The following is an 18,099-nucleotide window of genomic DNA, read 5'->3' on the forward strand; positions in this document are numbered from 1 at the left end:
TCCAGCTTTTGATGGTTGCTGGCTGTCCTTGGCATACCTTCCTTGGCTTGTAGATATTTCATTCCAATCCCTGTCTTCCTCTTCACATCACCTTCTCTCTGCAATTCTCTGTCTCTATGTCCAAGTCTCTCTTTCCTTTCTTTTAGAAACATACCAGTTATCGGCTGTAGGGCTCACCCTAACCCCGTATGATTTCATGTTAATTACATCTGCAAAGACCTTATTTCCAAATAGGGTGACATTCTGATGTTCTAGATGGGCAGGAATTTCCAGGTAACGCTGCCCAGCCCACTATACCAAGTGGCCTCCACTCAGATCTCCCACATGTTTTAATATTTCTATTTATTATTTTGGTTACTTTCATGCTCTTGCTTTGTGGCTCGTTTCTTCATTTTGTGTGTGTGTTCTTTTTCTGTGGAACTTGATCATATGCTTCTGATAGTAAAGCTTCACATATTTTACTTCTCAAAATACCCATAGTGATAGTAACCCCATCTCTGACCTCTTGGGGCAACCTATCCCATTGGCCTCATTCATATACTTGTCTAGTCCTATCTCCAGTGTTTAGTTTGGAAAATTTCTTCACCTGATCCATGCATATAATCAATTTACAATCAATGCTTGTAGACTAGAATCAAAATACTCTTTTAGGGAGCAGGTAAAGGATGTTTAACCACCATGTTCTTTAAAAGCAAATCAAAACACACACCTGAACAAAACCCATTGCCATAGATCAAGTAACTGTATGTCCCCATTTTTGTGGTTTAGTTTTGGCTGGTTTTGTTCTTTCTAGTTTTCTTCATTCCATTGTTTCTATACAGTTTTGGAAGCTAGCTCTTATTACTGTATGCAGAGCAACTATTTTTCTTCCAGGTACAAACGTTTCATCGAAGATTTCTGTATTTGAACCTTGTATCAGAAAGTTCATGCTGTTTGGGCCGATAAATGGTTTTTAGTGTTGCATTCTTTTGTTTTTGTTTTTTTTTCCAATATGGAAAAAAATAATGGTAACAATAGGTAATGACAAAAAAACTCTTTATGGTGTGCAATTTTAAATGGCATGCAGAGTTGATAAGCCACAGATTCATAATTTTTTTTAACCTTATCCTTATGTTATGGTTGGTAGCGACACTTAGGCCATTTTGAGTGGGTACAGTGGTGGGTTCTTGGGCTTTATGGAGAACCCAGAATTCTTCCTTGTTAGAAGGAGGGAATTTAATGGGGTATCGAAGAAACCAGAAGGAAAAGAGCATCTCCCATATGTCACTGGGGTGTACTTCCAGGGGCTTCCCTTCAGGAGCACCCATGTTTTTTCATGATGGACTGCATGATTCAAAACTACAGCTTGTATTGGTAGTCTAAATGTCTGAATGAGAACCCTGATGTACCAAGAGATTCCATACTTGGTGTAGGAGTACTAGAGGTGATTCAAACATGGGTCAAGTGGGCAGTTTTATTCATGTTTCCCTTTGGTTGGAAACCCTTTATAATGCCTCATTTTTGGATGCGATTTTATAGTGTAAAGTTTTAGGGTGAAGTTACATAAGTAATTGAATTTGGCTGTTATAATTATCATTATTACTAGTTGAGTCACACCTACCAACATGACTCCTGAGGGTGTAGTTATACAACATCCGCAGCAAGCAAGCACCTGGATCTCCTGCCTTCAGTTTCATGTATTTTTGTTTAACTCACTCTTTCTTTCTTTCTTTCTTTCTTTCTTTCTTTCTTTCTTTCTTTCTTTCTTCTTCTTCTTCTTCTTTCTTTCTTTCTTTTCTTTCTTTTCTTTCTTTCTTCCTTTCCTTTCCTTTCCTTTCCTTTCCTTTCCTTTCCTTTCCTTTCCTTTCCTTTCCTTTCCTTTCCTTTCCTTTCCTTTCCTTTCCTTTCCTTTCCTTTCCTTTCCTTTCCTTTCCTTTCCTTTCCTAAAATTCTTGAGTCATTACCCTATACTCAGGGAGCAAAGTGAGAAACCAAAAGATTCATTCTGACTTGCTTTAGGGAGATACTTGCTTTATTGTGGTGTCTAGAACGGAACCCTCAATGTCTCTGGGGTCTGCTCATATAGGGCTAGGTCAAGTTTAAGGGCTCCCCTTCATCCGCATTAAGTTCCTTTTTGCCCTCTAGAGTAGTAACAACTCTTAGGTCTCAGGCAGTCTTCTGAGTGCCTTATGTCCTTAACTCATTTCATTCTTATCATGAGCTCTGTATCTGGGATATATGAACTATGGCCCCTGGCCCAAAAGCAGCCTGCCATCGCTTTTTTGTAAGGCTAATAGGCTAGAAGTAGGTGTCCTAGTTTTAAATGGATAGGGGAAAAAAGCAAAACACAAGACTTTGTGACCTGTGATGATGACATGAAATGAGACTTCAGTGTCCTATTTGGAACACAGCCATGCCTATTGGTCTATGCCTTGTCTGTGGTTGTTTTTGCACCATACCTGCTAAGTGTAGTAGTGGAGGCAGAGACCTTGAGGCCTGCAAAATCAAAAGTGTTTACTCTCTGGCCCCTTACAGAGAAAGTTCGCTGATCTCTAGGCAATTGGTTCCATTATTATCTTCATTTTACAAAGGGGGAAATGGAAGCTGAATGGTTTCAGTTTGGTCAGAGCAATTTGTCCAAATGCTGAACTTGGGTTAGAAATGTTGGATCCCGGGATCCCTGGGTGGTGCGGCAGTTTAGCGCCTGCCTTTGGCCCAGGGCGCGATCCTGGAGACCCGGGATCGAATCCCACATCAGGCTCCGGGTGCATGGAGCCTGCTTCTCCCTCTGCCTGTGTCTCTGCCTCTCTCTCTCTCTCTCTGTGTGACTATCATAAAAAAAAAAAAAAAAGAAATGTTGGATCCCAAAGTCCTTATTAGAGCTTCTCCTGAACAGCACAGGCAGCCAGAAGATTCCCAGAACAAGTGTTTGTGAGGTAAAAACTTGGAGATCTGGGATCCCCTACATGCATGTGGGTGGGTGGGTGTGCCTGTGTGTATGATTCCAACCCAAGAGAACTGTGGCAGGAGGAGGATGAATTAAATACAATGAAAAAACCCTTTCTGCTTTGGAAGTAGAGGCAACACAGTGCCAGTAGCATCTTGGAGGGTGCTGGTTGTCATTTCAGTAGACGAGTGATGGAGGGATTATCACTCTTGATGATGATGATAGTAACAGTTGTTGCTGAATGATCATAATCATTTCCAACAAGAATAGAGCAATCCTTATGAGAGGAGTTCTCCGGCTGGCTCATTAAAACATATCCTAAGAGTTATAGTTTGTTGAATGAGTGAGTAATGCTCTGCCCTTTTGGTACCCAAGTGTCATTTTGCGCATGTGCAGAATGTGCTCCTGAGTGGTTTTATCTTGGAAGAAGCAGCACCAGTGAAAAACATTGGTGTCACTATGCATGCTGCATAGTGGGTTGTATGAACAAAGTGAGGTGTGCCCCTTGGTTTTCACTGTGAAGCCTCCACCCCACTCCCCAAAAGACATGGGAGGGACACTGTTCATTTGTTTAGGAATCAAAAAATGGTATCTTTTGTGCTACAAAGGTGAGGAACCCTGATGACTGCTTGGGGCCCTTTGGAGAATAAGCCTCATATTTGCAGGAGAGTAGAGGTCTTCCTGGAAACCACAAGCTCCTTGCTATGTTTCTCCCAAGTCTTAAAATCTGACAAAAGGATCATCCCCCCGCCTCCATGGACTCCTAGAGGAAGGAGGCACAGGAGAGACATAGTTCAGGTCGAGGCACTAGTTTAACATCTGCTGAAGTCACTGTCTCTAAGCTTCAGTTGGGGTTTAAAGGAATTTGGGAAGGGGTGCCTGAGTGGGCAGCTCAGTCAATTAAGCATCTGACTCTTGGATTCAGCTCAGGTCATGATCTGAGGGTCCTGGGATTGAGCCCCATGTTGGGCTCTGCAGTCACAGCTTCAGATTTTTTCTATGACCCTCCAACCCTGCTCACATACTCTCATAGATAAATAAGTAAATAAATAAATAAATAAATAAATAAATAAATAAATAAAATATTTTAAAAATAAAAAAAAAATAATGTAGGAGTTTTCGTAGCTGTTAGCCTGAGTGTACCTGATAAAGATCATGTGTTTACATGTATATTCCTGAAGGTATGTTTTTTGTTTTCCTATAGCTCTGTATGATAACTGGAGGAAGACTCCTGCCTTTTATGAAAGGCTACTAAGTGATGTTTCTCTCTGAAAAAAGCCCCCAAAACTTTATTTTTGTTTTGTTTTGTTTTGTTTTTGTTTTGCAAAGATTTGAGAATGGTCATTGGTTAAAACTAGAAAGCCGTCTTCTTTGTTTTTACCCAGGACCCTACTCAGCTAATCATCAAGTGTCCCCAACCCCATTTCTGGGCAGAATCTCAAAATGGAGATGAGAAAATCTGTCTCTGCTTTGTAAATGGCTGTTCCTCTCCCCATGTTCTGTTAACCAACTAGCAAAATGATAATACCCCAGGATCTGCCCATGCAGAAAGGGGCCACTCAGCTGCCCTGTGGAGACCCTCTGCCTCCCCAGCCCTTGTATGGCAGGTAATAGACGTCTGCAAGGGAGGGACCTGCTGTTCTCAGCAGAGTTACATGCTCTAAGCATTTTTAAACTGGAGTTCTGCTTTTTTTCCCCTTCCTCTGCTCCTCAGTAGTATTCTTGTTCTTAGCACTTACATAGCTGAGTAAATATTTCTCGACTGACTTCAATTCAGTCTTCTCCATCTCCTCCCATTTCCAACTCCCCATCTCCTTCTCTTTCCAGTAGGAGTAGGATAAACATCCCAACAAAACAAAAGCTTCAATTTAGGGCATTGTGCCGTGTGCACTTGCCAAGAGCCTGTGCAAACACCTGTGGAAGAAAGATGTGGTCCCTAGTGTTGTCCCCTCTTCCAGAAGAGGGAAGAGAGACTTTGGGTGGCTTGTTCAAGGTCACTGTTGGATGTTCCCCTCAAAATATAGAGACTCAGTCCCTGGGGATTTGGGGTTGCTACCATGCCATGTGTCCCCATCATTGATGCCAAAGCCTTAGTACCATGGCAAAAATGGGCTACGATGTCTTCCCCCATGGGGTGACCATGCTGTCTGGTCTAATGAAGACACACAGAGGCTGTTCACGATGACACTGTGGTGTAGGGTCCCAGTGTAGGGCGTGGGCTCCATGTGCTTCCTATTCCACAGGTAGCTCTTTCATCAGATGTTTCTAGCTACTGATTGTGCACCAAATAGTTGACACATGTAAGAGTAAAATCCTTTACTTCATCCCCTTTCCCCTGTAGCTTAAGAGTAAGAAGACCTTAAGTTGGAATGGCAGAGACCCGTAGTCTCTTGGAGAAGGAGATGGGGTCATCTCCATGAGGAGATTCCCCACACGTCCCAGCCAGCTGCCAGGTTGACCCTGGGAAGGTCCTTTTTGTGTATGAATCCAGGTTCATTTGCCCAATGCACAACAAAGCCAATCCCTAGCACATCAAAAATGCAGCAAGGAAAGGATTTAAGAGGCAGCCAAACAGGGAGACAAGAAGGCAAGCTGCATACATGCCTCCCCAAAGCGGAAGACTCAGGAATGCTTAAAGGCAAAGGATCAAGGATCTGGGTAGAGGGCAGAAGAGCTATGTGACTTCAGAATTAGATAATAAGTAGGGGAGGGTTGTATTTTTTTTTTTTTTTTTTACCTGCTTACATCATCAGTGGCATCCATAGTATGACTGAAGGGTTGAGTTTTAGGCTGTTCCGTGTCAAAAGTTCATCCGTTGGACTCAAGTGCATGCTCAAAGAGGTGGCCAGTGGTCCTGACCATCTCTGGCTCATTTCTTGGTGAAGCCTTGCGACTCTGCAAAACAACTAAATCAACATTTTGTTATCACGGTGTCTAGGAATGTCATCTATGGAAACATGGCTGCAGGCTGTATTCTGAGAACAAAAGGATTTGGGTAAAAAGTTAGAGTTGCACTTAGGAGTCCCATTAACTCTGGTTATCTGTTTCACTTTTTTAGGCAGTTACCCAGTTGGTATGGGTGCATGCCAGTGCCCCAAAGCTGGACTTTTGACCCCAAACCAGTGCCAACACGTTTGGTGGTGACTTTCCCCATATCTTCTGTTTAATGACTTAACATTTTAAACTATATTTTTTCCCTTCTTTGGTTTTCTAGAAGGTAGTAAAGAAAATTGCACCTCACTTGCATGGATTTGGTTATAGTGGTGAGGAGAAAAGGGAACAGAGGTGGGAGTGGTCTTTTTTTACCCCTCAAAATCTTTCTGCTTTGTTCTTGACTGTAGCATTTATGACCTTCTAAGTGTCCTATATATTTCATTTGTTAATTTTGATTTTATACCAGTTTATTCCACTAGAATGTCTTCCAAGAAGACACAGTTTTTATCTTTTTATAGCTGCTATTTGTCCATCTAAACTTGTACCTAGTATCTAGAAGGTACTCAATAAGTATTTGTTGATTGAATTAATACTCCTTCTAGAAATAGCTATTCTAACCACCTCCAGAGTTCCTGAATTTGTTTCACATGTTGAAGGACAGAAGTTGAAGATATAGGACCAGAGGCTTTCAAAATCTAAATCAAAAGAATCGCCAGTCATTCAGACTGTGGACCTTCTAGACCAGTGTTCTGATGGGATGAATGTGATGGCAGGACATGGTTTTTCTCTTTGACATCTGCCTCAAAACTTGGGTTTAATCATTCATTCAGTTAGATAGGATACATCTTTTATTAGTCATTAGCTCTAGGGATAAAAAATTTGTACAAGATATATGGCTCCATACTCTCATAAGTCTGCTCATCCATAACTAGATCAACATTTTTTGGGGGGGAATCATTTATCTTTTCAGACTGTTCCAACTCTGTCAAGAAACATTCCTTAACTTTACTATTTACTTTGTTTTTTCTTTATTTTTATTTTTTACTTTTTTTTTTTTTTTACTATTTACTTTGTAATATAATTTTGTATCCAGAATCTTAAGAGAGTTTCTCAAGGAGGAGCCCACTGCCACATTGGCTTCTTCAGGCTTGGGCTGTGAGGTTGAGCTTCTGGTCAGCGCAGGTCTTGGTGTTGCACGTGATTTACTATGTCATGGTCATGTGTTCCTTGTAACTTGCAGAAAACTCTTTTTTTATTGATGACATGGGGTCAATGATCCTGGGTCAATATGAGTAAAAGACACAGTAGGGGTGTATATGATGGTAAAGGAAAATGGATAGAAAATTTCAGACTTGAAGTGTCTCTAAGTTTTTTTCTGTTGCCTGCTCTCATCCCTTCTCTGATAATGGATCTAGTGGTGAGTGTACTCCTAGTACCTTATTAATTTCTTCTATGATCACATCCTAGAAAATGGAAGGAGATGTCAGATGTGACTTTCTGTGTCACAGCATATAGGAAAAGCATATAGCATAGGCATATGCTAAGCAACAGCATATATGAAAAGGATTAAAAGCGTTGGCCTATTATAAACTCTCAGCTTTGAGATGAGGCTCTTGAGGGGGAGCGACAGTTATGTCCACAACAAGGCTGGTGATGATCTCTTCACCCAAGTGGATGTGGCAACCCCTGGGGCCCTGTACTTGAGGAAACAGAGCCAAGAATCTACTTATCATGAGGACACTCAGAACTGTTTCATATGAGGAGCAGTTGACGGGGTGGAGGATGTTTATTATAAAGAAGACTCAGAAGAACCGTAAATGCTGCTTAAGAGCCTCCTTCAATTGATGGAAAGGGAGCTTCCTTGCCTTCCATGTGGAGCCTCAGAGCTTGGAAAGAGGATGCCTACTTTAAAGGGCTTCCTATAGTAAAGAGTGTTCAAAGATGGCTGCCCCGGGAGCTTCCTGTTTCAGTGCCTGATTCCTTAGGCAGATTGCCAGTCCTGATTTGTAGCCACACAGATGTGTGTAGGGCATAGTAACCAGATCACTGACTAGGAGGAAGAGAAAGTAACAGCTCTGGTTTGGGATCATCTTCTGTGACCCTTCTTTCCCCAACTTACCTTCAGTGGGTTTTTATTTTTCAGCTCCCTTGAAAATATTTGTCCATACCTATTGACCCCAAAATTCAAATTTTAGAAATAAAAATATGGATATTTAATGATATGTGCACAAGAATATAAACAAAATTGTATTGCAGAAACATGGAAACAAGCTGTATGATAATTAAGAGAGAATAGTGGGATAAATTCTGGTGTATCCATAATATGAACTATAATGCAGTTAGTATAGACAGTGAGTTAGATCTATGACTGCTGTGCCAGAGGAATGGGCAGAGGTAAGTGAGAAAAGCAAGAGAAACATGTATTGTGATCTCATTTTGTAAAACTAAATTATAAAAAAATCTCTCACATATGTAATCATATTGGCATATATTTGTATGAGTATGGCAAAAGGGGTGGAAAGATAAGATGAAGTTGTTGACAGTGGTGGGAGAGTTTGGAATAAGGTAGGTGGGGCCCTGAGGGACAGAGGGGCAGCAGTAAGGACAAAGGGAAGGAAAGTGAAAGGGGATGGTTTATCCATTCGTCTACTTGTCTTTCCATCTGTCTCTCTGTCTGCCCTCCTGTTATCTGTCCATCCATCTCTCCATCTATCTATTCATCCATTATCCATCCATCTATCTACTATTATTTATCTACCAATCATCTTCATTGGCTATGCTTAGACATGTATTAATTTTGAAGACTAATAAAGAAGAAATAAAAATCCCCTTTTATTTTATTTTTTATGTTATTTCCATTTTTTTGCTCTGTGGTTCTTATCTTATAAAAACTGTCTCAACCTTTCTACTAAGGACAATCCAGAGGTTTGTGATAAAAAACAATTAGGTTTAATCCTTTAAAGATGGTGACCTAAAAAAATTAAAAGAAATATGGGGAATGTGTAAAAAGTAAATATTTTGAGTCAAAACTGAAATTCTAGATATCATGAATGATGAATGACTTGAAACTTATTTGTATTTTTTCCTTCATTCTTTGCTGTATAGATGGTGTTTATTTTCTCCTGGTGCTCCAGAAAAATGTTTCCCTACATCTGGGGAACACAGGGTTAGGTTAGGAGCAGCCAACTCAGTTAAGAAATTTGTTAGTTTCTGGTGGAGAAGTAGGGCATTGAATGGGAAGAGTTCTGACATCTGTGTGTGGGGGTGTATGTGTGTAATCGGTTTTTCTCTGCTGAGAGGCCAGAAAGATGCTTCTGTGTTTTCCTGTGATTTGGATGCTTTCTTTAAAATTATTTTTAAGAACTGTTTTCCATATTAGATTATACTCATTATGCATTCATATTTAATGCTGGTAGTTCTTTCTACATAAAGAATTTGTCTACATACAGAATAGCCCCAGGCATTATAGAGATGGCTGGGGATTTAACCCCTCCTTATTATGAAAGAGGATTTGGCAAGAATAGGATGCTGTTTCATATTTGCATTTGGATGGAGACTCGGAGTTGATCCCAAGTAGCCATAGTGAGATAAGGGCAAAACATGAGTGGGTATGTAAGATCCATAGAAATAATAATGCTAACTATCATATTTCTTTCATTTTAAGGTGTTCATTTTATATGCTATTTGAAATTTGAAATGCTTCTTACTACACTTGTGTGCATTTATTAGGTTAATATTGTTAAATCAATACTTTTTTTTATAATTAAGGGTGTCAGAAATCCTGTCAATTCCACTCAGCCGGTCCTTGAGTTCCAGATATTTGATGCAGTTAGAACATTCTAGAATCATGAACCTCAATCAGAACTTCAGTCAGCGTCGTGCTATCTTGATTCATACAAATCAGGAAGTTATAAAATGTTTGTTTTCATAGTGACTGCCTCATAGATAGATAATACTAAAATAATACTAAAAATATACAAAGTAGGATCTGTGCATGGCTAGACTCCACAATCACTAAAATTGTGATTTTAGTTCAAAGGCACCATCATTTTGGGAAAACTAGTCATGTGCAGTGACATTTTTCCACCTCACAGTCTGAAAAATATCTCACTAGGCCCAGACCTGAGTGGGCAATTTATCTGTCACAAGGGGATGGGAAGAATCAGAAGGAAAAATGTTACTTGAATTTGAAGCTATGATCTGGAGAAAATGTGAGGTGGAAAGTTATGCTGACTAGGTTGCCTGTGTCCTGCATTTGCTTTGGGTGTCCTGTCAAGCATTTTTTTTTTTTTTTTTAAGTTTAATTGTCACTGTGGCTTTGTTTTCTTGAGCATAAGATCTGCTTCCTCCAGAAAAATCACTTTCTCCGGTCCCTGCCCCCTCAGGCTAGACTGTAACTTCACGGCTGACTTTCCTGTGTGTGTTGGAGTCCATGGTCTTTTGCTGCTTTTCTCATGCCTTTTCTTTATGATGTTTCAGCTCATCCACCATACACCATGTGCTTTAGAGTGAAATTCTACCCACATGAACCCTTGAAGATTAAAGAAGAGCTCACAAGGTATTTTTCGTTTGTTTGTACGTTTAACATGCACCTTTAACCAGCCAGGGCCTCCCAAGTCCTCCAGGCTAGAGGTGCCTCCTGTCTAGAGCAGAACATCTCAACCAAGCAGACTCAGCTCAGAATTTTGGCTTGGAATGTTTCTCTTGCACTTAATTATCTTGGGATTTTTCAAATAGTTGTCATTGGGAGTGTAATTAACTGCACACAAAAAAGCAGTTGGTTATAAGGAGGAGGTATTCTCTGAAAACATCTGACAGTGGGGTGCTAAAAATAAATAGAAGACGACTGTCTTTAGGATATGGGCAAATTCATAGCTAGTGTAGCACATAGGGACAATCTTTTGGATCTGGAGTGTTCTGAAAGGGAAAAGATCACTAGGTAGTGTGAACTGTTTGTTACCCCACATTCCTCTTGCTGAATGGCCAACTGTGGGCTGTTTTCCCTCAACTTGTAGACTGTTGTCAGACTGACTCTGAATTTTCCGGTTCTCCGGTCTCCTCCCTTCTGATCTTTCTGGACTGGGGCCGTATTCAGTCCTCCTCCTGGGGTTTTGCTTTTGAGAACAGCCCCAGCCAATTCAGCTGAGCGGGGTCCCAGGAAGGCCAACTTGGTGAATAGTGAAGAGGCAATGTGTGCTTAGTCCTTAACGGGACTCTGATTAGGTGACTATAAAGATCACTGTGCATGATCATCTTTTGAAATAATTAGCAGAGATCTGAATGCAACAGAGATGCAAGGTGATGCCTTGGATATTTTGCTTTCTCCTTATTCATGAGTTTCCAGTAAAGCTTTACCACTGTGGCACCAAGTGACCTTGTAAGGGAGCAGATGGTTCCATTCCCTATTATTAATTTGCACACAACGATTAGTGAGCTTTGTGCTTGAGGGTGGGGGTAGGTGAAAATGAGGGACACATAAATAATGGACATTATAAATGGTGGCTGACATTTTGCAATCTGGCCTGCTTTTTAAAAATATTAAGGTAGAATTCATGTAACATAAACTAATTTCACCACTTCCAAGTGTATGATTCAGTGTTATTAAGTATGTTCACATTGTTGGGAACCATCACCCGTATCTCATTCCAAAACATTTTCTCATCACCAGAAAGGACTTCTGTATCCAGTAGCAGTCACCTCACTCTCCTTTTGCCCAGCCCTTGGCAACCACTCATCTGCTCATTCATGTTGCCTGTTCTGGACATTTCCTAAAGTGGAGTCATGTGATATGTGGCAGGGGCTGCATGAACTACCAAAAAAAAAAAAAAACAAACAAACAAACAAAAACAAAACAAAAACATTTGTCCTGCCCTCCGGGTGCCGACAATGTAATTGGAAAGATCAAATTCAATACTAATGTCAGGCATTATTTAGTCAGATGTTTTGTCATTTGTTTTCTTTATAATCTTGTCTGGAAGATAAAAATTGAATATGTGTCATGATACAAGTTAAGGATGGATCTTTTGTTGTTGAGAAGACTCCCGTTTGAAAGTAAAAGAATACGAAGTGTTAGTTAATAACGCCAGTTCAATTCTTCTCAGTTGAATTTGCTAACATTTCCCTGCATTTGACTGAATAGCTGAGGTATGAATGGTGGAAGATTGTGAACATTTAATGTCTCCAAAGGAAATTAAGACAATGCTAAGACAGTGCTAAGACAATGCTTTCTTAGTCAATACTATCCTTAGAATTCTTTTTTTTTTTTTAAGATTTTTATTTATTTATTCATAGAGACACACACAGAGAGAGAGGCAGAGACATAGGCAGAGGGAGAAGCAGGCTCCATGCAGGGAGCCCGACATGGGACTCGATCCTGGGCCTCCAAGATCACACCCCAGGCTGCAGGTGGCGCTAAACCGCTGCGCCACAGGGGCTGCCAAACGAATCTAGAAACTGTGGAATGCCCCAGTATTTATGGTTTAAATTCTATCTTGAAAGAGTTTCATTTTTCTTTTGATAACTTGTTATTTTGTTGTAAGAATAAAGTTTAAGAAGAATTTGCTAACGTGAGAATTTAGGATTACATTCATGACTATGCTTAGGGGTAAAGAAACATTGGGGAAAAGGCAGGTGGGGAAAAGGCAACAAATATTCATAAAAAAAGGATATTTGAGATCCCTTTTTATCCTTCATTTATCTTTCCATTTACACAGTCCTCTTACAACCCTTTACATTTCTAGGGCTTTTGTAAATGCTGTATACAACTGAATGTGATCAAAGTATTTTTTTTTAAATAAGAACCATCATTAAGTTCATGTTAGATAGAAAAGCAGTATTGTTAATGGTGGCCAAGGATGTGTCTCCCAGATCCTTTTGTGCTTTTATTGCTTAACCTTTTCATACAGGAGTGATATTAAAAGGAGATACAATATTATTATTTTTTGGTGGCTATTATATTAAAAAAATGAGTATCTGAACCTGAAGCTATTTGTAAGTCTCAGTGGATTATGTTGAATGCAGAGTAATCCATGATTATCTCTAGAGATCACTGATATTGAGCAAGGACCCCAGCTCAGATATGTAAAAGCAGATTTTCTTTTCTCTGGAAGTGTCCATCAAGCTTGATTTCAGAGTTATGATATGAGAATCCAAACCTCTCATTCATCAGTACCTAACTATTTGAAACTATTTTTCTCTACAAAACTCATCAAAGATAGAAAGGAATGCTTCTTGTTCAATGTGTAACATTTAACAAGTAGACAAGAAGCTTCATGGTATTTGCCCTGGAAGTTTACAGTCTTTAAAAAGTCCTTAAATATTTGATCATATTGTGTGACCTTGGTAGTCTGAATGGTCTATGGCTGAGGGTCTTGAAGTGAGGGCCCAGGCCAGCAGCCATAGTACCTGGGTACCTGACCCCTGGTCCAGACCTGGGATGGGACTCAGCAATCTGTATTTTCATGAGCCTTCCAGGTATTTCTAGAGCATGTCAAAATTTGAGAACTACTCTGTGGCAGTTGATTTTCAAAAGTATCAGTTTCTTTTGGCAGACATTACAGTGCACACCTCAGTGAGTTTCATGTGTTCAGAGTTGTGCCACTGTTGCTGCCATCTAATCCCAAAACACTTTTTATCACTAGTACCCATCCAGTCATTCCCTGTTTTCCCCTCCCTGCAGCCATTAATTACTTTCCGTCTGTAAAGATTTCTCTATTCCGAGCATTTCATACGCATAGAATCATACAATATGTGGCCTTTCATGTCTGGCTTCTTCCCACTTAGCATAATGTTTCAAGGCTCATCCATTTCGTAGCAGGTGTCCATGCTTCATCCTTCTTTATGGCTGAATAATATTCCATTGTGTGGATATTCCACATTCTTTTTACCCTTTTTTATCCTTTCATCAGTTGATGGGTATTTGGATTTTTCTGTTTTTTAGCTATTATGAATAATGCTGCTATAAATCTTTGTGTACATGTTTTTGTGAGGACCCAGATTCCGATTTATTGGATTTGGGGCAGGGCTCACAGCTTGGTATTTTTTTGAAAAGCTCCCCTGGGTGGTTCTAATGTACAGTCAGTACTGAGAACCACTGGTTTAGAACCTTGGTACTCAGTGTGTGGACCATGGGCCTGCAGCACAACTTCACCAGGGAGCTTATTAGAAATATGGACTCTGATGCTCCAGCCCCACCCAGATCTACTGAATCAGACTCCACATACTCTCAGGATCTCCGAGCAATTCATTGGCTCACTGAAGAGTGAGAGGCTATGACGTAGGGGGCGCTCAGGGTCCTTACCTACCATGTGTTCTGCTGTTTCTCTGACAAAATGCGTACTGGACTCTGGGTAAGAAATTACTTAGGGACTGCCGTTATCCCCTGCAGACGATCCTGTACAAGGTCAGGGACAGAGTGTCATTTGAAGCTGTACAGTGTCCCCAGTGCCTAAGTACAGTATACAGCATAAAGTGGGTGTGGGATAAAGATTCATCAAATGGAAACAGCAAAGAGCCTCTGAATACTTCGGTGTGTCCAGTGTGTGCTGTAGGTGATCCAGCCCCCAGAGCTGGGCAGCTCCGGTGTTCTGGGGCTGGCAGCACCTGTGTGATCCTAGCACGTTAATCATGCCCTCTGAGTGAACTTGTATGCATGGCTCCTCATAGACCGAGTAAAGATCAGATCCTTTAGAGCACTGGAAGCGATAACTGGAACCAGTTGACTGCTGCCCCACCTGGCTCCAAGAACCTAGAATTAAGAAGGAAAAAAAAAAAAAAAAGATTGGTCTCTGAGAGTTAAAGGAAAATAAACAAAGAATCTGCATACATGTGCAAAATCACTTTAGTCAGAAAATGTAGACCCCAGGCATGAACGTTGAAGGGAAGAACCAATTTGGTGAAGAAATAGGAGTAAATCGAAAGAGGGCTTGATGAGCCTGGAGAACAAAAGGGATGGTAATAAGATGAGCCTGAGCCAGGGGTTGTAAACCCACTTCTCCCCCTTTCCCCTGGCTGAATAGAGCCTTGGCTTATATTTTGTTCGACAGTACAGTGTTTTCAAAAACAGAGTTTGTCACAATATTTAAAATTCAAAGGGATTTACTTCTAAATCCAGTCTCTTTGATTTTTCTGGAAAAGTGGGCTGTGCTTGGTCTACTTTTCTGCACTGCATCACTGGCCCTGGGCTGACCCTTCTTGGGAGCCAGCGCTCTCCATTCTGCCCTCTGGACCCCCTTAAACCAGCTTGTTTTGCTCATTATTAGGTTTGCCTGGCTTGATGCGTCCCTGAGTTTGCCATCCCTGGAGGTGGGGACAGGGCACTAAACAGATGACAGCACTAGTTGTGAATAAATTGGCTTTCTGGCCTCATAACCAAGTCCTTTTGAGATTGATTAATGTGAATCTGTCTGCCCCTGAGACTAATTTCTGGATACTGATTGAGTCTATTTTCTAACGCTCCATTTCACAAGTACCAGGGGTGGGGGTGGTTATCACCATGTGGCAGTTCCTTCTAGAAACGGTGGCTGCTGGGCCCTGTGGCTTTCCTCTGTCTTCCTGTCTCTTTAAAAAGGGGCAAACCCCCTGCTTTGGAAGGTGCCAAGGTCACTTCAGATTTCCTGAATCGGAGGGCCCCCTCATTTTCTCCTGCAGGCCCTCAGAGGGGCTGGGTGTGGCTCGGGTGGCCCAAGTGGATGGAGTGTGAACAATGCTTCTACTTCTTCCAGGCCTCAGGCAAGACTTATGGTGACTCTTGCTCATTTTGTGTTGCAGGTATCTTTTGTACCTGCAAATTAAAAGAGATATTTTCCATGGTCGACTGCTCTGCTCCTTTTCAGATGCTGCCTACCTGGGTGCCTGTATCGTTCAAGGTAAGGTGGCCGCAGCTGCTCACCCCCTCTGAAGGGATGTGGGGTGCTGTATGTTCTGAGCTCTGAGTGCCAGGCATGGTGTCTGATGGGTATATTGAGGGGGAAAAGTCTGGCCAGGGAGGTAGATGTCAAACAGTTTGAAGTGAAATGTCAAAGCATTTATATATATAAATGTGTTTATATATATATAAATTCTATTTATTCCTGACTATATTCCTATATGTATAGATGAATACATGTGCAGCATATTGAACACTTCAGCTTTTCTAGCCATGGCATGATGAGGAGAGTGCCAGGCTCATGGCCCATCATACTCAGGTCGAATCTCACTTCCTGTCTACTGGCTATTTTACCACAGACAAATTATTTCAATTATTTAAGCATATATTAAATGGAGTGGCATACCTCTTTAACTTCTGTGTGAAGATTTCATGAGACTTATTTTCAGGGTTGAATGAGCCCCAGAGGGTGGGGCAGTGGGAAACAGTAAGCACATGGGTGCTTGGCTTGGCTTCTGGATGTTTCTACCTATAAGAAAAAAACAAAAAACAAAAAACAAAAAACAAACCACCTGCTGAGTGAAGTAAGTCAATTGGAGAAGGACAAACATTATATGGTCTCATTCATTTGGGGAATATAAAAAATAGTGAAAGGGAATAAAGGGGAAAGGAAAGAAGATTAAGTGGGAAATATCAGCAAGGGTGACAGAACAACAGAGACTCCTAACTCTGGGAAATGAACAAGGGGTGGTGGAAAGGGGGGAGTGGGTGGGGGGATGGGGTGATTGAGTGATGGGCACTGAGGGGGGCACTTGACGGGATGAGCACGGGGTGTTATGCTATATGTTGGCAAATCGAACTCCAATAAAAAAATATACAAAACAAAAAAAAAAAAAAGAAAAAGAAAAAACCACCTGGAAAGCAGTCTCCTGGCCCAAGGTGGTGCATGGCCATGGGGGTGGGCCCCGAATCCAAGTGAAGAATGACTCAGGTATTCTGTTCCCCTGGGCCAGTTGGGAGGCAGCTGGTAGCTAGTCTTGTTTGGAGGGACCCAGGTGATGTGGCCATTTGTGGTGTGAATGCTATGACATGTTTATGAGAGAAGGGGAGGAGGAGGGAGGGGAGATGGAGAGAAGAGGGGAGGGGAGGATGGGGAGAGGGGAGGGGGGACAAGGAGGGGGGATGGGAGAGGGAGGGGGATGAGATGGTGAGGGGAGATGGAGATGGTGAGGGGAGTAGAGGGGAGGGAGAAAGAGAAAGTTATCAAGTGAGCGGTCCTCTTCATAAAGTCTGGAATAACATGGGATTTTCTGATGGGTCATAAGCAGATCATGACGATCGTCTGCCTTCTCAATGCCAAGCTTCATTCACAGCTTGAGAAAGACACCCATCGTTCGCCTAGGTTTCACTGTCACTCACCACTGTCCCCGTGGGGTGCTCTGTGCTGTGAAATAGTTCCTTGGGCCCTGTTTATGGGTGTGTGTGCTTTCTGAGAATTCTGAAGAGTGTATCTGTGTTGCCGTCCCCTTCCCCTGGGATCCATCTAGTGAGCTGCACAGCAGATTTTGGCAGAGGTGTTAAAACCCTTGGAGATACTCAAGTTTAAAGTCAGAACCACAGTGGTCCGGTGATGGGAAATGGTCCTTCCGTCTGCCCCGAGATGGAGTGTGGAGCATGTGCTTCCCCAAACTACCTCTCTTACAGCAGAGCTTAGGGATGTTATAACCCATAGTCCCCCCTCCTTCCCTGTGAGGTTGCAAATTCCTGGTTAGGGTGCAGTGTCCTCTATAAGGGAAAAGCAGATCAATACTAATCCAAGCATCAGACCAGCACATGAGCATTTCAGAACTCATTTAGGCATTAGTGAATCATGGTCAAGTCTCCAAGGACAGACCGGCTCGATATGGATCTGTAACGGGAAACTCGCCATCCTGTTTTATGTTTGAAATAAAGTCACAAGGTCTCCGTCCAGACAGTCAGGGCCCTTGGTGCTATTAACCCTGATCATGCACAGATGCTGTGGAGACAGTAGAGCTGGAAATGGACCGGCAGATCTGGGAAGGACCATTCAGCGCTAAGATACAGCAGCCTCCATGGGCCATCTGTAGCAAATTGAGTAAAAGCTGGATTCTTGATGTTCTCTGGTGCTTGAGGTGATCTTTCAGCGGCCCTACAGATAAAGATCTGCTTTGGTGGACCTAATATGCTTACAGAGAGAGGGAGGGAATTATTAGAAAGTGGGAGGCCATATGACATTTCGTTGGCTTCTCATTTGCCAACCACCTCTTAAGGAGTGGATTTGAAGCTTCAGAATATTCTCAGCGCATGAAAAACAGGCAGCACCCAGAGTGTTGCTACATGTACGTCCTGAACA

At 41.7% G+C, this 18,099-nt stretch overlaps 1 protein-coding gene across 3 annotated transcripts in view; it reads left to right on the top strand.

Moving 5' to 3' along the window:
• The window catches only part of FRMD3 (FERM domain containing 3), a 293,937-nt gene that overhangs the window by 168,400 nt on the left and 107,438 nt on the right, over positions 1-18,099 (top strand). For 2 of the 3 annotated variants that reach the window (XM_077905595.1, XM_077905588.1), the window contains exons 4-5: positions 10,340-10,418; positions 15,629-15,726. In XM_077905595.1, coding sequence (XP_077761721.1) covers positions 10,340-10,418; positions 15,629-15,726 — 177 coding nt within the window. The remainder of the gene's footprint in view (positions 1-10,339; positions 10,419-15,628; positions 15,727-18,099) is intronic. The other variant, XM_077905604.1, reaches the window with a different exon arrangement.

Source organism: Canis aureus, chromosome 1, assembly GCF_053574225.1.
Source record: "Canis aureus isolate CA01 chromosome 1, VMU_Caureus_v.1.0, whole genome shotgun sequence".
Lineage (NCBI taxonomy): Eukaryota > Metazoa > Chordata > Mammalia > Carnivora > Canidae > Canis > Canis aureus.